The following is a 26898-nucleotide window of genomic DNA, read 5'->3' on the forward strand; positions in this document are numbered from 1 at the left end:
TAACGATCAATACCAGAGTACAACCAATTGAAGAGTCTACTAAGTATAGGGCTACTCTTTGGTTCACAGAATGTGGTTCATAGAACACTGAATGACTGAACAAACAACAGACTACAAAAACATCAATGGAAGTAGCTTATAAATATTTTAATGTATTTAGTCATAAATACAACACATATATTAGAAAAAAAAGCATCAGTCACAGGAGAAAACGGGAGTTACAGTAGTTCTGTGCAAACAACACTCAAATTTAGAATTTCACAAACCTTTGTTGAACCCTTTAAAAAAGCCATTTAAGAACTTTTGGCACTTTTCAAGAAGAACTATTTGAAATATTTTTCAGTTATAAAGATAGTAAAGACTTCATGAATTTCTAGCACTGGATATTCTGATTCTGAGGTAAGGTCTGGGAATCTATTATTTGAATTCCACATAAAACAAATGGCTCCCTATAATGCCAATACATGAACTTTCAGGTACATGTTTAGCTTTGTGCAAATAACTTACAGCTAATAACATCTATATTTTTAACCATTTACATTTTTCAGGCTTTACAAGGTATTTTCAGGCTTGTCCCCAGCCAGACAGCAGGAATTGAAATCATTTAGCCCTTTAGCTAGTCCTTATTTTACTGCAGCCCCCAGAAACCCTGCATGTCACATCCACAATACAATGCGTCAGTTGTGATGGACGTTAGAAATAAAAGTTCTATGCTGGTATTGCCAACTCTACTAATGGCATGAACACAAGACACGTGCTGTCTGAAGAATCGGCCTCTGATTGGCTGTTAAAACACTGATTTCTCTGCAGGCTTTAGGGGCTGGAGAATGGACAAAATAAAATTGTTTGGTCAGGAACAAGCCTTCAGTGACCACAGAGAGTCAGGATATTAATGTAAAAATAATAGCATGCCACCAAAGGCAAGTAAGAGACTCAGAATACTGATTTCAGTCTCAAAAAGTGCATCAGTTTGAAAATTTTGACCTTTTTGAACCCAGGTCATTTTTTTGTTCAACAAAAAGAAAAGAAAGGAAGAAAAAAGAAAGTATCCCTCTAATCTGAATATCATTGCAGCTGCTAATTTAATATAATTATTGACATATAAATGTCAAATTCTTTCCACCAAACTCTTGTTTTGTTCCTCTAACTTCAGCTCCACAGTTACAACTGTGCAGGCCAGAGGGGGTTTAAGCATGTAATACCACGAACTGCCTCTGGAGGGCCTCACTAGAGTCCTCCACAATAAGATTCAAAAGCCAGATTCATGGTGTTTGTCTAGTGATCAGCTTCATAAACACCAAAACATACCCTCTGAATTTATCAACCAAATAATTTTCTATTTCTTTGAGTTTTACCGTGGCCCTCCAGTGCCTTTCTGTTACCCAGCAGATCCCACTGGCCCATTACACTACACAGATAAACAACTCTTCATAACCTTTCACCAACACTGGCACTTGGCTCTGTGTGGGGATGCCCCTGCTCTCAGCCAAGACTCTGTAGCGGCAGCCAAAATCTCTCTTTCACAGGGGAGCATCTGCCTCTCCCAATGAATACTATCATCTGGCTCCAATTAATTGATTTTACAGCATTATAAAAATAACTTTTGAGCTTCTCTAAAGATAAATCATTTTGTTTTCGAATATGAAAAATAGATCAAACTCTTGCAATTTCTTTCTTTGTTGTTCCAGTTTGGTGAAAGGCATTTCTTTGAGCATAAATAGAACTTGATAAAACATCTTAACACATGCAGATAGTATGTGCTAAAAATGGCTGCTACTTTGAACTACTGTACACATTATGTAAGTGATACGTAGCCCTGTACCCTTTAAGGACAGCTGCTGTGTAGAATCCAGCTCTGATAGCAACACCACTGTTAGGGGCAGTTCACACTAAATGTGTTTTGCATCTGTTTGCACTGTTTTTCAATTATCTTTCAACTTTTGAAACACTTCAAGACACCTGCGTTTTGTTTCAAACATTGCGCTTGCTCTAGCTATTTAGCACAAGTGTTCAGTCTGAAAGCTAGAGTAAAGTGACTGCTTCCTTCTAAGGCTCTGTCAACTATTAGTGAGTAGCTGGCTTCTCTTTCCTTGTTGGTTTAAAGTGGATCCACATTCTCAGCAACGTCCTTTCAGAGTTCACTCATAACAGGGCAGCTTTGAGGAAAACTGCACTTGCATACTGACAAGATACAGAAGTGTCAAGAGACGTAAAGTCTCAGGAGACAAAGGCAGGTTAACCAGATTGTAAATCTCCATAGCAACAGCAAAAAACAAAATGTGCCCATAGCAACACAAGCATTATGTAGCTAATAAATCTCAGACAATCTTGTGAATATGGCTTGGTGAGAGAGCTGCTAACCCATGTAGTGTATTAACACTTGTATAGAAATTGACTGGTATACTGAAGCACAGAGGAGACCAGCAGTGTCTGAGTTCTTTGGAAGTTCATCAGTCCCCACCTTTAGTACATTTTAGAAGCATAAAAATTGTTTTAAAAGCATTACTTTCAGCTTTGAGCTTCTTTAAGGCTTGTCTTACAGTCAAACGGTCAAATATGTGTGTGCAAGACACTGCTGCCCCCCTGCTGTGTGATTAGTCAGTAAACATGCATAGAAAGTCACACTCCTCTGCAAAGAGCTAAAATATGACCGTAATACTGAACGGATCTAGTACAGTACAGATCAGCTTCTACGGGGGTGAGCTAAACACACACTAATTCTGATTCTGCCAGTACAGGCTTCGGTACAGCCATGCCTTATAACCAATGCAGACTCAATAAGCACAGGCTTAACACAAACCCACCAAACCAATTTCTGGTGCCACACACCAACCCAACATCAAATACTCAGTCTGATTAAGAACCTATAAGTACCCCAAGTAATAAACCCTCCATCAACCCTCTTGAATCACTCTCTGATAAACCCACACCCTCTCCCAAAAGGGGGTTGTGTGCTTTTAAGTACTGCAGTGTTAGTTGATCATTTCAGAATGGCTGAATAGAGAACTGCAGTGTATACATAAGATCTGAAGCAGATGAGAGATCCTCAGCCCTGATCTTCACAGCAGGAGTGAATAGACTGACAGAGGCTGACTGAGGGCAGGTGCAGTGCACCTGCTTTTCCAGACGCACATGGCTGGAAATGAGCCTTCCACCTGTTTGATCACTTTCAGCTTCACTGACAAACTTCATTACAATTCAGCTCAATATGTCTGCTAGGCACTGGAATTACAGTGGGACCTCCAAGGCTAATTTTAAGGCGATATGCAACACTGCAAGGAGGACTCATCACAAGGGAGTTTTACCACTATGTACACTGCAAAAACGTATCTAATAAATGCGTGAGCCTCGTTTGCTGATCTCATCATACAGACAGAAATCTGATGCGTTCTTTAGAGGAATGTTTGAGCCATCTGTCATGAGACATTAGATCACATTTTCTTGGCTTTACACAGTCTTAGCATTACAGTTTTTATGCTACAGAATTACATTTCAGTTTTCTCACTGGTACTATTTACAGTCATGGTATGTTGGGCAAAGGATCTCTCATCAGGCTGTGATTTTTCCCTGGGAACGTGAGCTAAATCCTTCCCATCCCTTAATCTGAAATGGACATTTTTGTGCAAGTGATTGGATAGTGGACGTTAGTGATTGCAGAGTGACCCCCCTCCCCCCCAGCAAGTGAATTTGTCAGATGAGGGGATTAGGGGTCGAAGAGATCAGCATGTGGCTGAAGGTCCACCTCTCTGTTGAATCGCTCAATCTCCTTATTGGCCTCTAGCACGTATTCCTCTATGAACTGGTCCATCACTGAAGGCACACATATGTAAGGAATTAACACATGTGGTAGACAATACACAGATTAGACAACCCACAATCACATACACATCAGTTCTGACAAAGACACAATAAAGGAATATGCAATTCTGCTTGACAATATTTGATATTGTGTTGTTTAATTTTTTGTTCAATTATTTCAACTCAACCCTCAGTTTGTATTAACAAATGGGAAATGTGTTAAAATACACCTAAAAGCTTAGCACACAGCACTGTAAATAAATTCCGATGACAGGAATTATGTTGGTAACGCATTACCAGAAGTTCTTAGAAGTACACTCTGAAAGTGTTCGTAAAAATGCTACAATAAAAAAACAACTGTTTGGTTAACTTGTTTTAAACATTTACGGTAAAAAATAATAATATTTTATTTAAAAAGACGACACATTTACTGTAATTTTATGATAAAATATTTAAAAAAAAATTCTTATATATATATATATATATATATATTTGAAGTCAGAAGTTAACATGCACCTTAGCCAAATACATTTAAACAGTTTTTCACAAGTCCTGAAATTTAATCGTAGAAAACATTGCCTGTCTTAGGTCAGTTAGGATCACTACTTTATTTATATGTGTAAAGTCAGGATAATAGTAGAGAGAATGATTTATTTCAGCTTTTATTTCTTTCATCAAGAAGCTTACATACACTTTTTTAGTATTTGGTATCAGTGTCTTTAAACTGTTTAACTTGGGTCTAACGTTTTGGGTAGCCTTCCACAAGCTTCTCACAATAAGTTGCTCCTTGCTTGCACACACTATTTCATTTCTGCCCACAAAATTTCTATCGGATTGAGGTCTGGGCTTTGTGATGGCAACTTCAATACCTTGACTTTGTTGTCCTTAAGCCATTTTGCCACAACTTTGAAGGTATGCTTGGGGTCATTGTCCATTTGGAAGACCCATTTGCAACTGAGCTTTAACTTCCTGGCTGATGTCTTGAGATGTTGCTTCAATATATCTACATAATTTTCCTTCCTCAAGAAAGTTTTGATGTGTATCTATTTGTGAAGTGCACAGTCCCTCATGCAGCAAAGCACCCCCACAACATGATGCTGCCACCCCCATGCTTCACGGTTGGGATAGTGTTCTTCGGCTTGCAAGCCTCATCCTTTTTCCTCCAAACATAACGATGGTCATTATGGCCAAACAGTTCAATTTTTGTTTCATCAGACCAGAGGAAATTTCTCCAAAAAGTAAGATTGTTGTCCCCATGTGCACATGCAAACTGTAGTCTGGCTTTTTTATGGCGGTTTTGGAGCACTGGCTTCTTCCTTACTGAGCAGCCTTTCCTTTCAGGTTATGTTGATATAGGACTTGTTTTACTGTGGATATAGATATTTGTCTACCTGTTTCCTCCAGCATCTTCACAAGGTCCTTTGCTGTTGTTCTGGGATTGATTTGCACTTTTTGCACCAAACTATGTTTATCTCTAGGAGACAGAATGCGTCTCCTTCCTGAGTGGTATGATGGCTGCGTGGTCCCATGGTGTTAATAAACTCAGCAAAAAAATAAACGTCCCTTTTTCAGGACACTTTATTTTAAAGACAATTTTGTAAAAATCCAAATAACTTTACAGACCTTTATTGTAAAAGGTTTAAACAATGTTTTCCATGTTTGTTCAATGAACCATAAACAATGAATGAACATACACCTGTGGAACGGTCGTTAAGACACTAACAGCTTACAGATGGTAGGCAATTAAGGTCACAGTTATAAAAACTTAGGACACTAAAGAGACCTTTCTACTGACTCTGAAAAACACCAAAAGAAAGATGCCCAGGTTCCCTGCTCATCTGCGTGAATGTGCCTTAGGCATGCTGCATGGAGGTATGTGGACTGCAGATGTGGCCAGGGCAATAAATTGCAATTTCTATACTGTGAGACACCTAAGACAGCGCTACAGGGAAACAGGAAGTTCAGCTGATCATCCTCGCAGTGGCAGACCACGTGTAACTACACCTGCACAGGATCGGTACATCCGAATATCACACCTGCGGGACAGGTACAGGATGACAACAACAACTGCCAGAGTTACACCAGGAATGCACAATCCCTCCATCAGTGCTCAGACTGTCCGCAATAGGCTGAGAGAGGCTGGAATGAGGGCTTGTAGGCCTGTTGTAAGGTAGGTCCTTACCAGACATCACCGGCAATAATGTTGCCTATGGGCACAAACCCACCTTCGCTGGACCAGACAGGACTGGCAAAAAGTGTTCTTCACTGACAAGTCGCGGTTTTGTCTCACCAGGGGTGATGGTCGGACTCACGTTTATCATTGGAGGAATGAACATTACACCGAGGCCTGTACTCTGGAGCGGGATCGATTTGGAGGTGGAGGGTCCGTCATGGCCTGGGGTGGTGTCACAGCATCATCGGACTGAGCTTGTTGTCATTGCAGGCAATCTCAACGCTGTGCGTTACAGGGAAGACATCCTTCTCCCTCATGTGGTACCCTTACTGCAGGCTCATCCTGACATGACCCTACAGCATGACAATGCCACCAGCCATACTGCTCGTTCTGTGCGTGATTTCCTGCAAGACAGGAATGTTTGTGTTCTGCTATGGCCAGCGAAGAGCCCGGATCTCAATCCCATTGAGCATGTCTGGGACCTGTTGGATCGGAGGGTGAGGGCTAGGGCCATTCCCCCAGAAATGTCCGGGAACTTTCAAGTGCCTTGGTGGAAGAGTGGGGTAACATCTCACAGCAAGAACTGGAAAATCTGGTGCAGTCCATAAGGAGGAGATGCACTCCTTAATGTACTTAATGCAGCTGGTGGCCACACCAGATACTGACTGTTACTACATGCCCAGCCTTGGATGGGGTTAAAGTATGAGGAAGCGAAAGATGTGATGTTTGAAGTCGAAGCTCCTGATAAAGCCCGTAAAACCAGCAAATGACGCATGGTCCATGACATGTAAAGCTTCAGTAAACTGAATATTCGGTATCTGCTTTGCAAGAAATGCTTAACCGGCACGGTTTTATCCAAGAGTGAACAAATCTTACTTACCTGCTGCTAAATGTAAGCTGCCCTGACCGCAAATATATTTACAATGAAAGGAGCAGAGAGAAAAACGCATTGGTAACTTTAAAAAAATAAAATAATGCGTACTGGCAAATATAGTTGTAGAAATAACGAAGAAAGCGTTATGAGGAAGCTTATGTCTTACCAGCAGATACGGAAAATTAACTGTAGCGAAATTATGAGCTTTTGAAATTCGAACACTGTGAAAAAACTAATCCGGCACAGGTTTATCCAATGAGTAAACAAAACCTTACTTAGCTGCTACTAAATATAACTGCCCCAACCACGAGCACATGTAAAGTGAATGAAGCAAAAACTGAAATGCACTGATACTTAAAATAAAAATGTAAAGTAGTTAGGCTAACATAGTTGTTAAACTCAGTAATGAGTTTTGAAATTTGGAACACTGAGAAAGCCCCAATGCTTAGAAAGTTCCCATTGATTGAAACATGGTCCGAACAGTGATAAAAGAATAAATGATTTACAGAGAGCCATATAATACAAATTTCTGCACTATAATGATGCCTGAATGAGTAATAAAACATAAACTAGACTGTGGAATAGGAATCACACCCCTGTTTGACTTGATCATATAAGGCAGCAAAATGCATTGTGCTGGTAATGAAATGAGCTGTTGAAAAATGGAAATGTAATGAGCGAAGCCTGCTGCTAGATGTCGGAGGCGCGGAACAACAAGTGGTGCTTCCTTATTTGGAGAATACGGAAGTAGACGTATGAAGTTAGAAACACTTCGTGATTTACGTGTGATAGGAGCGATCAACAAAACAATGCATAATCTTAACTGAATGGAGTAATAGACCCCATACGATATGTACTTGTGCATCACGACATGCATGAATAATAGATCTTGATTCCCTGATAGGGGTACACTCAAGCATGCAACACAGTGACTGAATTATGCATTGTGAACCTTAACTGAGTTACCCGCCATGACATGGCCGTCACGGTGTGAAACACGTGATCGCCAACCATGAACTATGAGAGATTGAACTATTGAGATTGAAATGTGATATTGCCTCTTGAATTTGATATTTATGCAAATGAGGGTTGTGATAAACAGACAACATTGGCAGCAGAAACCCTAAGACCCTTAAACCATCCTCTAAATACAAACAGATGAATAAGATAGAGAACTTAGCGTATTTCTGATGGGGATCAGCTGCTGCCTTGATGCGATGCTTTTGACGGACTTTGTGAGGAGCATGCACCTTCCAGCACCGGGTCGTGCATTCCAATTGTGGTAGATTGAGTGGCTAGACTGAGGGACTATGTGTGTTGTCCTGATGTTGGTGTTTTGTGTTTGTGTGACTGACACTGTGCACTGTCAGCTTCCTTTATAAGTACGTTTACTGTTAAGGTATTTCCCGTTTGTTAACACACCTGTGCCTGTGGTTATCAGCAGCATGCTACAGATGCAGTACACAGACATAAGGGTTGAAAGTAGCCCAAAAATATTCTTGTCAACATTGTGTTTAACAAGTTATATTGAAATTGAAAGATACGAGGATGGAAATTCTGTTTCTCTCCATAGAAACTGACAAAGTGATGACCATTGTAGAAGTAACCAGGAGGAAGAGGATCCAGATGTTTTTTCACCTATAGACACAAAAAAGAAAGTACTTAAACTACAAAAGTAGCATCTGGTTGGATGCCAAAGTGATGAGTAGACCATGAGGGCACATGTGTTATATACACTCACATGAATGGATTTAATCTCCTGTGGGGTTAGCGTCCTCTTATTCTTCTTGACCATCTTTGGTACTTTCTGTCAAACACATAACGCTGTCATAACGCTCACATAATTGCATAAAAATCACCTGTCTAGGTCTATATGCAGGCTCACACAGAACCTGCATACACACGTTTTACAATAAAAGCACCCATCATTCATGAAATTCTACAAATCTTCCGCACCTGACATGTTCGTTTATTAAAGTGGTGTAATATTTTCAATGTTAAAATACTTTTTCCTTTCTCGCCATACTATGCAGAGACAAATATGAGTAAGCCACTGATAGGTTGATTTCCTCAAAAACTGTAAACACAGAGGTTGTGGCACTTTTAAAATATAGCTATGTTTGTTTGAGCATCCCAGCTGCCCGACATGGCAACACTGACTCAACCAATTACCTGGGTTTGGGGACAACTGTCTGATCAACTAATGTCTGATGAGAGGGGGAGTGTTCTGGAAAGCTGTTTGAAAACAATCATTATTTTTGCAATTCAGGTTGTGCAGAAACTGCACACTTTAATGTTTAAATATTTTTACCTAATTTGATAATGCTTTCAGTGACCGATATGAGTGCAACCCTCAGCTCTATTTAAAGCATTTTAAACCATGTTTTAATCTATTCCAAATAATTCCACAGGTTTCCTCCCATAATTATGCGAAGAAAGTCTGCAGATTCCATCTGCGTTTACCTAGATGCTGCATTTACCTGCTTGGCACAATGCCGGAGCCAGTCTTTCAGGGCCTCCTGAGTGAGCCCCACTCCGTGAAACATTAGGTAACAGTTGTCTGTTGTCCGTGAGCCATGCTGAGTCCTTTGATCGGGGGCAACGGTCACATTCCCACTGATAGAGTTACAGTTAACCACCATCATTCTATCATTGTCTACAGTGAAAACAGACACCACTTGCAGTGAGATTCAGACACACACGCACACATACATCCAGTACAGTGTCTATCATGCTGAACACTAATTTATCAATCATGTCATCAGACAGGGAGCTATGTCTAGCACAGCGTGCCAACAGCCATCCATCCCATCAATCACTCTTTTGCAGTGTGGACTGTGACTCATCAGCACTCTACACCCAAGCAAGGAGTCAAACTTTTAAAAGAACTCTACAGAATGCACTGAATGTTATAGAAATGTGACAAAAATGCAACTTACTGGGATCTGAAAACAAATAAAACTCTAAATCGAAATGTAGGTACCAAAAACAGGGTTTCCACACTTTCTGACCATTGAACTTCCATGACTTTACTAGTTGGTTGCGAGTACTGAAAAATAATTCAAAATCACATCATTTCGCTAATGAATCATTCAGACCAATTTGTTATCCGATTGATAAAAAATAAAATTACTAAAAAAAAATAATCATTTTGCTCACAAACCGGACATCACCATGGTTTGCAGAAAGTTTTACTCAACTCAAGAGCAATGAAAAGCTGATGAAATTTTTTTAAAACAGAGCACAGCTAGTAAAAAAATAAATGTTCACTACAGAAATGTCCTTGACTTTTCCAGGCCTGGAGAACAACATTTTAAAATGCCCTGATATTTCCAGGTTTTTCATGGCCGTGGGAACCCTGCAAAAATCAAAAGATCTTGATAACAAAAAACAAATGGTTAATGGTGATAACTAGATATCACAGATGGTGTTTTGGACCGTGTGGGTCCTAAATAACCTAAACTACCTAGCGTGCTGTAACTCTGTAACACTATTAAATCACTCAGAGCTCTACATTCTGTTAATCTGCCCACTCTCTCCATGCAACTACACCACAGATTCAAAGGACAAAACAGTCAAAAACAAAAAAACAAAAAAGGTGACCACAGGAGAAAACAACTGAGAAAAAATGAGTGAGAAGAACAGATGTGTGCAGGCCACATCACTGAGGATTCAGAAGTGAGAGTCCTACCGTGTGGCGTTAACCCACAGGCCCCCTGCCTACTACTTCTCATAGGAAAATCAAACATTTACTACACAGACAAAATCAGAACAAGAGACATGCTGGAATCAAATAGTACACATTTATAGACAATAATAGTTGGTTCTTGATTATGTTACACTATCGCTCTGTTCCAAATCCTAATGCCGCATTTTGAGGCATCAAAAGTGCGCTCCAGATGCAAAGTCTGTTCTAAAATGCAGGAAATTTAATACTGCCAAATTGGGAACATTCCATGTATCAGTGAAAACAAATCTAATATTGCAGACGAAGCGAAAGAAGTGTTCACGTTTCATTAGGGTATTGATAAATAGGTCAGTGTAATTAAAAATGAATTATTTTACCAAACATTTTTCCTTTTAGAGTAACATGCCAACCTCTTAATTTATTAGAATTAATTACCAGTCGAGTCAGCTGTGCACAGCACTATTTGTGAGAGTTGCTGCCTACGGAAAAGTTCTTAAGAAAGTAAGAACGAAGAACTTCTCTGTAGGTGTGCTGTGGCATAGAAGTACTTCTTCATTCAGAGCTAAAAAAAAAGTTTGAAACAGCTGGGCAATGACATAATGTTTGCAAATATTCAGAGACCGGCCACACAACTGGGGGAGGCTTTAGAGTAGCATTTACATATAAGGATGCTCAAGACATCAACTACTATTTATTATTGACCATGACATGTGTAATTTGTTATGTTTACATTATAAATTCATGTAGCTAATGCGCTAGCACAGTTTACATGACCACAATATGCACAGAACCAGTTCGCTAATAACTCTGCATGCCTTTTTGTTCATGTTGACTGATCTTAACTGACTGAACGGGACTGAATGGAAATTAGCTGTTGGCCTCAAAGCAGGTGGAGCTCCATGTCACACCTACCGATGCCTTGGACCAATAAGAAGGTGTTTAGTAGCTGGTAAAATGTTTTCCTAAAAGTTCGCCCTGGCAAGCTGTTACGAAACACTGAAATGAACTCAAAAACACCTTGTTTTTGCCCACATTTTGTTCTAAATGACATCACACCCGTTTGTTCTTCGATTTTGTAGGAAGTGTGTAGGGGCCTTTAAGTAAGGCGCTTCAAATAACTAATTTATGAGGTTCCGTGATGATTAGGATGCTGCAATACATGGCAGCTGCCAATGTAGTCAGTAGGCAGATCGCTAGGTTTTTAGAACAGAGCATATATTTGCATAAAATACTCATATTAATACAGATCTAGCAGGAGATTGTGGAGACTGATTGCCCTACCAGAGAACAGCACTTTCCCACTGAAGTGATAGATGTTTCCTGTGAAAGGGCTGGGTTTGAGAGAGGATTTCAGAGCTAAAGAAAGAATCAGAAAGGGAGCACAGAGAGTGAATTGTGTTGGCTTTGATCACTTTGCTACTTCAATTTTTAGTAGCATCATTCTGCACATTGCCAGCATTCTCTTTTTTAATTAAAGCCTCTAAAATATATATTATTAATCATGATATATAGACATACAAGTTTACCTTTGCAGTGCTGCAGAAACAATACTCTTTCCAAAGGCCGACTGAACTCAATACAGTGCTGAGACATAGACAAAGAGCTACTTCCAGAGACAAACCTGCCCTCCCACCTGAAACAGTACACAGTAAAGTCCTAATTGTACCAACACTTGTGCTCACACGCATGATCGCAGAAGAGGGGAGAGAGAAAGAGAATATTACCAGCCAGGATACAGCAGGTATCGTGCATTGATCATATGAGACTGTGAGAAACTGCTGTCATTCAGGATGAGCCTCATATCTTCAGTCCTTAAATACAAATAAATCTCTAAGTAACATTGCAAGTACTGTAGGTGTGTGAGTGTGTATGTCTAAGTAATCATTAATGTGCAGACCTTGTGACTGCCCCTTTCTCTGTTAAGATAAATGCAGCACTGGGATTGGCTGCCCGGATCAACTGCTGCATGTGTTTCAGAAGGGGGTGCTTCTGCTCGGTAGTCAAACCCGTAAAGACAACATTGCTGATGATGCCTAAAAGAGAAACGAGAATTACTCATGTAATTTTTTATTAAGCTGACGCTTTACTGCCAAACCACTTACAGTGCACTTAAACTACCAGTCAATTGTTTGGACACTACTTCTTGGACTACTCATTCTTTATTATTACTGTTTTAAACATTTAAGAATAAAAGGTCATCAAAAATATACACAAGTTTAGGCTGGAATTATGGGACTAATGATGTGACAAAATGTTAAACAAATACCAGCTAACTTATATTTCAGCTTCAATAAAGTAGCCATCCTTTGCTTAGATTACAGCTCTCCACATTGGGCAAACTTGCAACTAGCTTTATGAGGTACCATCTGGGATGCTTTTTAAATAGTATCGAAAGAGTTCCCATGTATGCTGGACACTTGATGGATGCTTTTACTTTAATATCTGGTCCAACTAATCCATTTCAAGAAAACATTTTAATTAAAATCTTAGTTCAAATTGATATGTAGGCACAATTTATATCTGCCTACGACACTTATTTAAAGCATGTAAGCATAGCCATTAACCTCCTGAGACCCAAGCTTGACTGCTGTGTCCATTTTCCATTTCCCTTTTTGATTTGTTAATAGTAGCCCCTAATTTGCTTTTTTAGAGCAAATAGTTTTACTAAAACCCAATGTCCTCATATGGGGACAGTGTGTCTAATCTGTGAAATATTAAATAATACCAAAAGAAAAGTCAGGTCTTTGATATTTATATATATATCAAATTGTTTATAATGTTTCCAGAACTATTGGTTATTCATGTTTTTGAGATGTTACACACATTACAGCTGATTTTCTGTAAAGCTGCTTTGGAACAACGTGTACAGGAAAAGGCACAAATAAAAAAAAATATACAAATAAAATGATTTGACTTTTTGTTACAATGTTTTTTTTTTTCTACTTTGGCAACAAAATCTCAATTGTCAAAACAAACAAGTGATTGCCAGTGATGAAGCATTTTACCAATGAGAAATTAGCATGATTAATTCTGATACAAGTAATAGCCAGCATTGTCCAATCACTGTGAACCATTTTAAAATAAAATTATACATTATGAATTCTGAATCTAAGTACTGATTACCATTGTCCCATGTCTGCCAAACATGTTGAGCAGTGCAAACATCATCTGCAGCCTAAAACTGAACTTTTGGTCGGATGTTAGGAGTGTATGCACTTAGCTGCATAGGAAAGCTATAGGATGCTCCCTTGCTCTCTAATTAGTGAATGATTTAACCTCCAGTGTGCTGTCTGTCTGCAGTGGTCTCAGAACAATTCAAAATGCACTTTATTTTCATCTTAACAACATATAAAGCTTCAGAAATCAACATTTTCCAGCTTTTGGATGAATTCATGTTTCTCAATGTGATAATGCACAGTAAATATAGGATTTCAACTGAAAAAATAGCCCTAAAGTCCACTATAGTGGTCAATGTGTTTAAAAGGGTGCTGTTTCGTGATAAATCACTCAAATTTGCAAAATGACAAAAATCGTGGTTACAGTGAGGCACTTACAATGGAAGTGAATGTGGCCAATTTTTGGAGGGTTTAAAGGCAGAAATGTAAAATTTATACATTTATAAAAGCACTTACATTAATTATTTTGTTAAAACTCATGTATTATTTGAGCTGCAAAGCTGCTTAAAGGGATAGTTCACCCAGAAATGAAAATTCTCTCATTATCTACTCACCCTCATGATATCTCAGGTGTGTATGACTTTCTTTCTTCACCAGAACACATTTGAAGAAAAATAGAAAAATGTCTTAGCTCAGTGAGTCCTTAAAATGCAAGTGGATGGCGATTTCTCTTTTGAAGCTCCAACAATCACAGACAGTCAGCATAAACGTCATCGATACGACTCCAGCAGTTAAATTAATGTCTTCTAAAGCAATACGATCACTTTTGATGTGGAAAAAGATAAATATTTCAGTACTTTTATCTCTAAATCATCGCTTCCGGTAAGCTTCACAAGACGGTGTAGATCACGCGGTCTCTCGTGTGACATATTACCGTTGACATGATACGGACGTAATATCACGTTCTCCTCTCTGTTGAGACATACAGGATAAGCACACAATGCACCATTGTGAGTAAAGAAACAGAGGAATACAGATCTAAACCAAATTCAACCAAGCTACAGAACTGTGTTCCTCCTTCTCACTTGTAAACAGCGCTGCTCTTCCGGCTGTGACGCACTTGCGTCAGCGTGTTTCAAATAAGAATGCGCTTACGTCACACACGCAAACCGCTTCTGACTGGAAGCACTATTTAGAGTTTCAGAAAGTACTTGTTTATCTTTTTCTAAAAGCTGTTGCATGTGCGCTCCCACGCTGACGAGACATACAAACATAAAGACTGAATAATGACTATTTCAAATTCGAAATAATGTTAGATAGTTTATAACAGTCAACAACCTAAGGAAAAAATATCAAGCATTTTCAAGGAACATATTCAAAATTCAAGTATATTTCAAACCTTGAAAACCTAACAGTGAAAATCAAGCATTTTCCAAACTTTCAAGACTCTGTACGAACACTGCACCTGGGATATCATGAGGGTGAGTAAATGATGAGAGAATTTTCATTTTTGGGTGAACTATCCCTTTAAATTGTTGTTTTTACTGTCATTTTGGGGTTTGTTGACATTACATCATCATGGCAACAAAGTTGTAAAATTGGCTATAACTTTACACAAAAAAGGTTAGTAAGTGAAAATTAGACAAAATTTATTTTTGTTGAAATCAATATTATGGCAAAAATGCTGTCAATTGTGCTTAACTTGTATTAAACCTGGAATATTCCTTTAAGGGCATAATGGCAATCACCATGTGTGGGGTTAGCAACTACCCTTTGGTTCCCAGCCCAGATTTGTAACCACTGTGCCATGCCACCATCTAATCTGCATCATACAAAGGCACCATGTTGGGCAGAAACTCACCCTGACTGCACTGCTCCAGTAGTTTTGGGAAGAGAAGCCTGTAAAGAGAATTTTTAGATAGCTTCACGTGCGACATCATCACAGAGGGAAATTACAGGGTGCAAACAAGTTCTTTAGTAACTATATATAATACAGCTACATAATTACATATAATTCATATTACAGCATTTACGACCTGAGTTACATGTGTTCCACTAGAAAGTAGGTGTGATAATGGCATGTGGAAAAACTTTCCTGTGTTTAATGAAGGACGTGAGTGGGTTGACACAGGCTGAGATGGCACCCACTGTCACTCGGCTGTGAACTAGAGGGTCTGGATGAGCCGTGATAGCCTGGATTACATCCAACACATCAGTGTACCTACAACATACACAAACTCAATATATGTCATAGAAAAGCAATGATCACTTAATTTATGTTTGTCAAAGTAGTGATATGTGATCTGCCTACCTAGACAGCATTTTTGGACATGATGCCCCAAAATGACGCAAACCTATGATGCCCAAAAATGCTACCTAGGTAGGCAGCTCACTAGGTTCTGAGACACAGCCACAGTGTTCATGTATGTCTTACCCTGGTATAAGCAGCAGAACTCTGGAGGAGTTCTCTCTCTGTGTGGCCAGAAGGCTGCTCAGAAACAGCTGAAGTTGTGGTGCACTAAACTCCTCAGAGCGCTCCAGAGAAGGGCAAAACACCTCCCACCTGTTAATCATACAGTTCTTAGTGTTTATATGCTGAACTAATGTATTTGAGAATAGTGATTAATGCACAATCATCCATGCTGAGATCCATTCAACAAGGAAAGTCAGAATTTCCAACCTACTGTAGTATTTGGAAAAGATCAAAAGAACTTTCAATTTGGAAACACAAGCAGAAATGTACAACCCCAACTTAAACAAAAAATGGTTGTATGATGCCACGTGAACATAGCGGCACCCAAGTAGTGGTACACAGTAAAATAAACTGAACAGGCAAACTTTTGCAGAGACAGGCATGTAAAACATGGTACAAATTATGTTTTGTTTTGTATGATGTTATCTGTTGATAATTGTACACCTGCAAAATAACTGCTACCAATGCCTAATTAATCCTCTGAGCACCACTGAATGAAACGCTTTATGGTCAGAAGGGAATATCAAATAAGAATATCCCACATCCGACCTTAAATGGAAGGCAACATTATAGTTGTAAAAGTTCATGAAGTCTTGATTACTCTCACCTGGCACTATTCTGATTCATTTCCATCAAGAAATCACACAGATTCTCCTTATGACTCCCAGGCAAGCCTGCAATGATCGTGAGGACCACCTACACACACACAGACAGACACACACACACACAAACACACGTATCTATTTATATGCATTGTTTACATCCAGCATGAGCTGTAGGCTATATGGTGTATAATTGTGTTCTGCACACATGCACTTCACCTTTTTCCTGGATTCAGGTTTGGGGCTTTCAGGCACTATGTCTGAAAAGACAGCAGACATGTGGTCACTACAGACAGACTCTTCACCCACACTACTGCTGATGGCAAAATGCTGTAGGAACCTGAAAATAAGAATTAAAAGACATCAACTTGTCTGACAAATCAAAATAATACAGCTCAGCACCATCCTGGGACAGTTTACCACATAACACGGTGTCCTAACAATGCATGATAATGCAAGTTTCCTGTGTCAAGTAATTTCTCTGTCCTCACCTAAAGTAAAATACTGCAAAAATTAACAAAATCATAGCCAGCGAGAACATGTTTATGTAGGGATGCTAGAAGTACCAGTACTAAAATAATATGTAAAAAAAACAGTCTCACAACATCAGCATTATCAGTTGTACCAACTCAATTTCTGAGTGTTTACTTGAATACATCATACTGCTGTTAAATAAATGAAAAACATCAAGCTACTTGCCATTGTTATAATTTAATGTGTCAATATTAATACTGAGGGTTAGTTCATCCAAAAAAAATGATAATTTACTCTACTCATTTACCCGCATATCAATCGAAACCCATAATATTTAACGTTTTAAATAGGGTTTGTTCATTATATTTTGTATTTGCTGTGGTATCGAGAGTTGTGAAATTGTACTGGTATTGACTATTAAAATGTTGATATTACAACAACGCTATTTTAATCTTTAGTACACAGCTATATAGAGCAGGATTTTGGACCAATAAGATTTTACTTTGTGCGGAACTTGACAGCGCAATGGGACTGGGAAATTTGGGAAATTTCCTGTCACATGTAGCTTGTCATGGTCACGGCTGATTAGATCAAAAACTCATTCAGCGTCATGCCTGGTTTGGACATGGCGTGTGTGTCTGTACATGTCTGTTACCTATCCTGCTCTGGTAGCTGTGGATAAGCAGTCTTCAGAACAGCTCTGTGGCTATTTGCTGCTGGAGCATGTGTCTCATGAAGCTTCAACAGCCTGAAGTACCTGAGAGGAATGGCATCATCAGCTACCATCATGCACAACATCACATCTACCCAGTACCTCTGGGCTCAAGCACAGAACAAGACGTTAACAAACCAGGCCCTATGCTGTTGGCTGAGCTGATGCAGAATGAAGTGTTAACTCACACGCTCTTGTGCTCAGGGCTCAGCTGATCATGGAGCACATGTTGCACTCTCAGCCCAGAATCTGACTTACGCCAAGCTGGCAGGACCTGCAAATCACATCATGACTCATTTACAACTATACACTAAATAGAATACAACAACTATCCTAAAACCCACTAAAATCTACACCTAGATGTTGTAAATGTATATGTGTGCATGAGGTACCTGTGAATAGAAACTTTTGGAGCTCTTGGTTCTAGGCAGTAGCGCGATGGCCAGAGAGTGCTCATTGCTGTGTAAAGGAAATGGAAGGTGTGGTAGCAGAGAGGTCTGATACTCTATGAACAGCATTGAAATATCAGACAAAGAGCCCTGTGAAAACAATACCTTCATTTAGCTAGTGCAAACCCAACACTGTTGACAAAATATTTCACAAAAATAAGTTTGTTACATAATAAATTCTGGAAAAAGTGTTGTCACACTTAGTGGAACATTCCCAACGAGAGACAGACACAGTGGGTGTTATTTTAGGCCTCGGAGAGCAAATAATAATAAACATATAATGTTCAAAATGGGGAATAAAGTGTCCATGGGGATAGGTGTCCAAAAAAGGGGAATCTGGTGCCCTTGCAGTTAATGGGTCTATGTGAAGGATAGGTGGTAATGAAAAAGGTAAACTTCAGGTATAATGGGCGAGGTCTGGCAGCCGCGATGCGCTCCGCTTCTGGATCCAGACGCGAGAGGCGGTTTCCTCTAAGCGACTCGACTTCCCTGGGGCCGTGGCGTGTGAGGGGAAGGGTGGCCTGGCATCCAATCCCCAGCGTCGCATCTAACTCACGCCGGACCCTCCCCACTACATTCCTGGACCAGCGAGGAGTGTGTGCCTCTTCATCCACTGCCCAAACAAGGCTCATTAATTTGCACCTCTCCTCTCTCCTGACCAATCCCGTTGTAAGCCTGGCTGAAGGACGGCCCTAAGAGGTTGGGCGGCGATGGCGAGAGGTAGGGGCGGGTCATTCCGCCACGGTTAAAGTGATTAACTACAGTTGTGGCTACTCTGCTAAGACAACTGTGTGCACTTCGGAGCTCACTTTACAGTATCCACTAAATATTGCCTTGGGACAAGTTAGTTAAAAAGTACAGGTGCATCTCAATAAATTAGAATGTCGTGGAAAAGTTCATTTATTTCATTAATTCAACTCAAATTGTGAAACTCGTGTATTAAATAAATTCAATGCACACAGACTGAAGTAGTTTAAGTCTTTGATTCTTTTAATTGTGATGATTTTGGCTCACATTTAACAAAAACCCACCAATTCACTATCTCAAAAAATTAGAATACATCATAAGACCAATAAAAAAAACATTTTTAGTGAATTGTTGGCCTTCTGGAAAGTATGTTTATTTACTGTATATGTACTCAGTACTTGGTAGGGGCTCCTTTTGCTTTAATTACTACCTCAATTCGGCGTGGCATGGAGGTGATCAGTTTGTGGCACTGCTGAGGTGGTATGGAAGCCCAGGTTTCTTTGACAGTGGCCTTCAGCTCATCTGCATTTTTTGGTCTCTTGTTTCTCATTTTCCTCTTGACAATACCCCATAGATTCTCTATGGGGTTCAGGTCTGGTGAGTTTGTTGGCCAGTCAAGCACACCAACACCATGGTCATTTAACCAACTTTTGGTGCTTTTGGCAGTGTGGGCAGGTGCCAAATCCTGCTGGAAAATGAAATCAGCATCTTTAAAAAGCTGGTCAGCAGAAGGAAGCATGAAGTGCTCCAAAATTTCTTGGTAAACAGGTGCAGTGACTTTGGTTTTCAAAAAACACAATGGACCAACACCAGCAGATGACATTGCACCCCAAATCATCACAGACTGTGGAAACTTAACACTGGACTTCAAGCAACTTGGGCTATGAGCTTCTCCACCCTTCCTCCAGACTCTAGGACCTTGGTTTCCAAATGAAATACAAAACTTGCTCTCATCTGAACAGAGGGCTTTGGAACACTGGGCAACAGTCTAGTTCTTCTTCTCCTTAGCCCAGGTAAGACGCCTCTGACGTTGTCTGTGGTTCAGGAGTGGCTTAACAAGAGGAATACGACAACTGTAGCCAAATTCCTTGACATGTCTGTGTGTGGTGGCTCTTGATGCCTTGACCCCAGCCTCAGTCCATTCCTTGTGAAGTTCACCCAAATTCTTGAATCGATTTTGCTTGACAATCATAAGGCTGTGGTTCTCTCGGTTGGTTGTGCATCTTTTTCTTCCACACTTTTTCCTTCCACTCAACTTTCTGTTAACATGCTTGGATACAGCACTCTGTGAACAGCCAGCTTCTTTGGCAATGAATGTTTGTGGCTTACCCTCCTTGTGAAGGGTGTCAGTGATTGTCTTCTGGACAACTGTCAGATCAGCAGTCTTCCCCATGATTGTGTAGCCTAGTGAACCAAACTGAGAGACCATTTTGAAGGCTCAGGAAACCTTTGCAGGTGTTTTGAGTTGATTAGCTGATTGGCATGTCACCATATTCTAATTTTTTGAGATAGTGAATTGGTGGGTTTTTGTTAAATGTGAACCAAAATCATCACAATTAAAAGAACAAAAGACTTAAACTACTTCAGTCTGTGTGCACTGAATTTATTTAATACACGAGTTTCACAATTTGAGTTGAATTACTGAAATAAATGAACTTTTCCTAAACATTCTAATTTATTGAGATGCACCTGTATTATGTCTCAGAAATGTGAAGTTAGTTCTGAGAACAGCTTATCATATGTTTGCAGATGAAACTTGGTTTGCTATGTTATCTACTGCAATGACATTCAGAAAATATTAAAGTATGTCCGAATACTTTCTGAGGCCACTGTATTTATATATGTGAATGAGAGCACTGCTCACCCCGTCATAGAGTTTAATGGTGTTGATATGACTCATAGAGAGTGTGATGGAGCCATGATGTGGATGTACAAACAGGATACCCTCTGAGAAAAAAACGAGCTTCCCTACAGGACAACAAAACCATTAGAAAAACAATAATGCCTATTCACAATGACTGCTTGAATTGACAATGACTCATGACGGAGTGGAATCTGACCTTCCTCGGGTGTAGACAGCAGGCTGTTGGAGAACATATAGGCAGAGTCTCTAACTGTCAGAGGAATGCCCAGACATGTACCATCCACTTCCTGTAATTACAGACACACACACACACACACACACACACACACGTATTATAGCATATACAGGTAGTACAACATGACAGAGGTACCTTCTATAGTTTGTACACATGCAATTGTATTGTGAAACATAAAAAAAAAAAAAAAAAAAACCTTTAGCAGATGTTGAGCCTGTTCAGACATTCGCACATCAGCCTCATCCACCTGTAACATAGAGAAGTCAATGAATCAATTTATTCTGTATTTTTTTCAAACACATCTTCAGAAATGTCCACAAGCAAAATTTGTAGCTAAACAGAAATGTAAATGTAAGTGTGTGCATGCATGTAAAAAGAGAGACAGTGAGTGCACTATACCAGCCAGCAGACATGGCGAGGAACTGAGGAGGTGAGCACAGTAAAACAGCTGTCTGAGGAAAGAGTGCCATCTGCAGGACATGAGATGCCTTATAATCTCACATGCCATGTGTTTATCAATACTAAACATCCAACTGAATACTCTCACAAATAGAATTCTTACCTCTCTGCTGAATGTAAATGCTGGAGTCTAGAAATGACTCAGAGAAAACTACTGATCCCAGGTTTCTTCCACACTGGAGATCTGGGACATCATACACCACCATGGACGCCTGTGGAGGAATGAGGATTCAGTTGCAGTACAATCATAACCTACGACTAGGGTGAAAAACAACTTCTATACTCACAGTTTTAACCAGAAAGTGACTGTCCTCATCACTGAGTGGAATAATTCTGTGTGAAGGGATATTGTTTATCATTTACATGTATCATTTATGGACAACAGTATCATAAATGTATCAATCAACTGAAAGAGCAGAAAGAAGAAAATGAATAATACAGTGTAAGCTGCAAAGGAATAGCTGTGTGTGCATGTTTATAAGAACTCACATTCCAAAGTTATTAACAGCCTGTATGCTAAACACAGCCTTGGACCTGAATTAAACAGTAAGTAGAGATTTAATTCACAACACAAGCAGAAAATGTTTATAATAATGAGACCTACATGTATTCACTTAAATTATGTCTTGAAGCCACTGAGTGTCATTTCTTTAGGTGTTACATACCTGAGAGCTCCCCTGTACTGATTCAACCCAAATTTGTCTAAGGCCAGCTGAAATGTTTGCTCTGCTACATCCTTTGCCTTAAAAAAATATGTGAAAATAATTTCCTACAACAGATAACATGTCCAATATTCTTTCAAAGGCTATGATAAATGTGAAGTGTGTAATTTCTGCATCACCAGTGGCACCAAGCAGAATTGCAAAAATTATTGACTGTTTTAAAACTAGTTTCAAACACTCCCCCATCTGCCATTGCACAACCAAACAGGGACAGGGTTCCAACTCTTTTCAAGGCAAAATTTTCCAGGAAATTTCCAGGACATGTTGGGCCCTATTTTAAGAGCGTAACATATTAAGCACAGCGCTATACAATATGTCATACGCGCAAAGTCAGTGAGCATGCCATGAAGATTTGGTATTTTCGTGCAACCCAAAAAACACACACACAGAGTGCGCATGATGATCATGATGCAGTGTTTGTGTATGAGCAACCAGCTTCACACATTCATTCTGAAGCATGCAGCATTTCATTAAATCGCAGCCTTTTGTGGTTTAATAATCACACTTGGACATATTATGATTTTTATTTGATTAATTGTGCATTCCAACAAACATTTTTCATCCCAAATATGTTATATTCCTTGACATTCTGTGTTTTATAGCTATGTATACCATCCGTGTTTTCTGCATACTACCCTGTACATGTGGAAACCATGCTATAAGCGGACTAATATCGTTGAATTATTAAAAATTCATTCACATCCCGAGGTGTAAAGGCCACGTCACCATGCAACCACCTCGGGGTGTGAATTCATTTTCCAAAAAAAAATCAGCAGTCCGACCGTCATCATTGTCTAAAGTTCACAACTTAAATATTTTTGTGGTTAACACAACAATGCAGGAAAGAAAAATATATATATTTTGAACTATATTAAATATTAAACTACTGTATTTCCTCCAGATGAGCAGAGAAAGTATGTGACGGCTTCATTCATGACAGTCAACTGTTGATGTTGTCTCACAATGCACAGCTGCCAGCTGTGACAAAACGTTACCAATTTTTTATATTCGAAACATATCCCTAGTCCCGATCGTTACCACGTTCTTGTACATGTAATAAAAACCTTGCTAGCGACACAGTCATTACAGTGTTATTATACTAAATATTTTCCAGGACAAATAATTATTTTCCAGGACACTTAGGCATTTTTATCATTTTCCATGACTGGAAAATTGCATTGCAAAATTCCAGGTTTTTCAGGACGCGTGGGAACCCTGAGGGAGTCCCACTCCTAACACATGCCAGTCGTTGAGCCAATGTGGTTATGTCTGGCCCAGTCAGGGACTCAAGCAAACAGACTGCAACAGACCTTATTCACAGTAGTGCCATGTTTGATTTTTGACATGAATGACAATGAGGCTGTGAGGGACAGACTAACAGGCTATTTAATGGCATGCATTAAAGTATATGTTATAAAGTTCATAGATCATATCTAATTTTTTCCACAACTCATGTTTTCTGGAGTTTTTCTGTCTGCTGAAATTTTTTGGAAAAGATGTTTTATTCAATGTTGCATCAGCAGAACAAGCCAAAACACTTTAAACAGCAGTACAACCCATTGAAGAGACTATATGTCTATCCCTCACACCCTCATTGTCAATCCAATCACATATTAAAGATTGTGGTACTGGTCCATTCTGTTTGATGCTGCTAGTGCCACAAAAATGACACAATTCACCTTTAAAATTACTGTGGTCCAGTATAATTATTCTGAAATGGTTATTTTTTACTCACATTCAAATATTGCTCTCTCATGTTATGCTGCTAGTAGCTTACCTTACTAGCGCTGGAGTTGATGGAAAAACATTTGATTCCTGCCAGTACAGACTGAACTGTAGCTGAGTAGATTTGTGAAAGCAGCCTGTAGTACACCACATCTAACTTTAATACCAATCCAATCAATACAGCCTCATGAAAACTCACAAAACCAAGCATTATTGGAGTACTTACTGGAGCTCAGTGCTCCTCTGCTGGGTGTTGTCATTTCCTGTTGGATTAGAGAAACCAATGAATATACAACTGAATGTAGAGGAATTCTGACATTTTCCATAAGTACACTTACCCAGGTATGGGACGTGAGTGCTTCCAAAGAAATAGGTTCGAGCACAGGCCAGTGGCCCTTTAGGGGCCACACACTGTAGCAGCTGTGAGAGAGATAAAAAATAGACCTATTAAACTGTTGTATATATATTAACATAAAAATGAAATCTTGTAAAATGTGTGTTGTAAACTGTCATTATGCCACTGTGTGGCACTCTCTCACCATGTGTTTGGCAACACCCCCACCAAGCCCTGTATTGCGAACCTGGTGGCCTTCAGAGGGGAAGGTGAAACAGTAATTCTCCAGATCCTCCTCAGCTGAATGACTCCCAAACAAGACAAACGGCTGCCTACTTTTACTGGGATTCAGCACAAACAATAAACATTCATCATGAGCCTGACAAAGAGAAATTAAAAATAATTCCTTCAGGGTGTCTTAAAAACATGAACTAGTGTTAGTTTTGGAAGTACCTTTTATCTGTGATATTGCTGGAAATGAGACCATGCGAATAATATGTTCTGAAAGGCTGGAAGAAACAGAAAATGGAAATGACTGCTCTCGAACACAACAGAATTTTAAATGACTCTTAAATTACAACTGATTTAATGGCAGTTTTATAATACAATCAGATAGATCTGTACCTCTGCAACTTGGGCCTCTGACAGTTCCTGCATGGACAGTGCACTCTCTATTTCCATACTGGAGAACAGGCAACTCCACTGTCTTTCAAACAGCTGCAGGTCCTAAAACAGATATCACGTCCACTCTTGTAAAATAAGTAATGAATGTGTACACTCATTAAATACTCATGCTTTGCTTTATGTGTGTGTTACCTCATTGAGAAGCTTGTCTAAAGACACTGGGTCTAATCTGCTATAAATTTGCCAGAGTCTCTGACTCACATCTGTTAGCTATAAAATAGAAGACACAAAACAATGTTGATGGAGGACACCATAACAAACAGATTAGACAATCTAATCAAGTAACAACCATATTAAATAACATATGTATAAGCAGGGTTGGGAGGGTTACTTTTGAAATGTATTCCACTACAGATTACAGAATACATGCTGTAAAATGTAATTTGTAACGTATTCCGTTAGATTACTCAAGGTCAGTAATGTATTCTAAATACTTTGGATTACTTCTTCAGCACTGGTAGATTTTTTTCACTTGTTCTGACTATAAAAATTCTGCCTGTACAGTAAGACAAAATACATGTTAAAAATACATTCTCTGAAAAACTTAAATATCTTATGCAGTGTTGTTTCTAAAACAAGATGAATCAAATTGATCTTGTTTTAAGGATTTTTAGATATTTTTACAGGAAAACAATACAAACATTATTATCAAGAATATGATTTTTGCCCTAATATCAAAGGTCTTACTAGAAAAAAGAAATTATGATCCAGCGTGAATTTTCTTGATAAAAAAACATGATCGTGCCTGGTGACGTGCATGTAAAATGGCTAGAAATAGCATTTTATCTTAGTGTAAAGCTGACAATTTACACAAGGTTTATTTCTATTTCTTCTGCTCCAAACTTACTTCTCTGTCTGCTTGTATGAATGTAACACATCATAAGAAAGTGTTTCACCGCTGTTCAAATGCACTTTGGATCGCATCATTTATATGCATGAATGTTTTCCATCTGAAAGGACTAAATATTAAATGAAACAAATGACAATAAAATGCAAAGTAATCTCTTCAGTAATCAAAGTACTTTTTGAATGTAACTGTATTCTAATTACCAATGATTTAAATTGTAACTGTAGTGGAATACAGTTACTTATATTTTGTATTTTAAATACGTAATCCCATTACATGTATTCTGTTACTCCCCAACCCTGCGTATAAGTCATGAATAAGTAATTATAAATACAAGACCTTGTATTTCATGGTGAAAAACACCCCAGCGCCGATTCCTTCCAGTGCAAATGCCTGAATGATAGGCCATTTCTCCAACATGAACATGTCAAACTTTTTAACAAGGCCTACAGACAAAACGAATAAATCATTAACATTATGGACAAAATGAACGAATGATGCTTGTGCCACACCAACATAGTAATAATCAGTGTAGGGATGCACGATATATCGGCGGCCGATAACCGGGAAAATCTAAATATTATTATTGCGGCAATAATGGAATACGGCCTATATTTTGTTACAGTTTATTTCCGTTTTTTACTCATTACATTTTTTTTTTTTTTACTCCTAATTAAATGAATTGTAATTTTGAAACATATGTATAAAAAATGACCACTCACATGAGATGAGGACCCTAGTCATATCAGTAACCTTATAAAAGCTGTTTGATTTTACAAGGGGAGGGCCTCATGGTGGCTGCCATTTTAGAATCACATGACCAGCTGATACTACTTGCTTAATCTCAGAAACCGTCTTGTTATTTGACACTTTCACTCTTGGATTAAGTTAATCATGGCTGATTGTAAATAGTGAATTTCTA

The 26898-nt window shown here is 39.0% G+C and overlaps 1 protein-coding gene across 4 annotated transcripts in view; it reads right to left on the minus strand.

Annotated features, from left to right (window-relative positions):
- Positions 1-122: 122 nt before the first annotated feature.
- The window catches only part of LOC127413815 (dynein axonemal assembly factor 9-like), a 30871-nt gene continuing 4095 nt past the window's right edge, over positions 123-26898 (minus strand). Inside the window, exons 6-37 of one of the 4 annotated variants that reach the window (XM_051651231.1) lie at positions 26316-26422; positions 25262-25339; positions 25070-25171; positions 24899-24954; positions 24651-24786; positions 24450-24531; positions 24338-24374; positions 24164-24248; positions 22330-22406; positions 22154-22198; positions 21952-21997; positions 21768-21876; positions 21605-21657; positions 21402-21452; positions 21167-21257; positions 20971-21074; positions 18303-18449; positions 18099-18184; positions 17854-17955; positions 16944-17064; positions 16730-16818; positions 16084-16212; positions 15744-15870; positions 15511-15547; positions 12431-12566; positions 12258-12344; positions 12060-12166; positions 11815-11889; positions 9326-9501; positions 8587-8652; positions 8390-8483; positions 123-3810 (exon numbers count right to left, since the gene is read on the minus strand). In XM_051651231.1, the coding sequence (XP_051507191.1) occupies positions 3704-3810; positions 8390-8483; positions 8587-8652; positions 9326-9501; positions 11815-11889; positions 12060-12166; positions 12258-12344; positions 12431-12566; positions 15511-15547; positions 15744-15870; positions 16084-16212; positions 16730-16818; positions 16944-17064; positions 17854-17955; positions 18099-18184; positions 18303-18449; positions 20971-21074; positions 21167-21257; positions 21402-21452; positions 21605-21657; positions 21768-21876; positions 21952-21997; positions 22154-22198; positions 22330-22406; positions 24164-24248; positions 24338-24374; positions 24450-24531; positions 24651-24786; positions 24899-24954; positions 25070-25171; positions 25262-25339; positions 26316-26422 (2945 nt within the window). In that variant the 3' untranslated portion in view covers positions 123-3703. Of the gene's footprint in view, positions 8220-8389; positions 8484-8586; positions 8653-9325; positions 9502-11814; positions 11890-12059; positions 12167-12257; positions 12345-12430; positions 12567-15510; positions 15548-15743; positions 15871-16083; positions 16213-16729; positions 16819-16943; positions 17065-17853; positions 17956-18098; positions 18185-18302; positions 18450-20970; positions 21075-21166; positions 21258-21401; positions 21453-21604; positions 21676-21767; positions 21877-21951; positions 21998-22153; positions 22199-22329; positions 22407-24163; positions 24249-24337; positions 24375-24449; positions 24532-24650; positions 24787-24898; positions 24955-25069; positions 25172-25261; positions 25340-26315; positions 26423-26898 lie in introns of all 4 variants that reach the window. The other 3 variants (XM_051651230.1, XM_051651228.1, XM_051651232.1) reach the window with 3 other exon arrangements.

Source organism: Myxocyprinus asiaticus, chromosome 23 (assembly GCF_019703515.2).
Source record: "Myxocyprinus asiaticus isolate MX2 ecotype Aquarium Trade chromosome 23, UBuf_Myxa_2, whole genome shotgun sequence".
Taxonomy (NCBI): Eukaryota; Metazoa; Chordata; class Actinopteri; order Cypriniformes; family Catostomidae; genus Myxocyprinus; species Myxocyprinus asiaticus.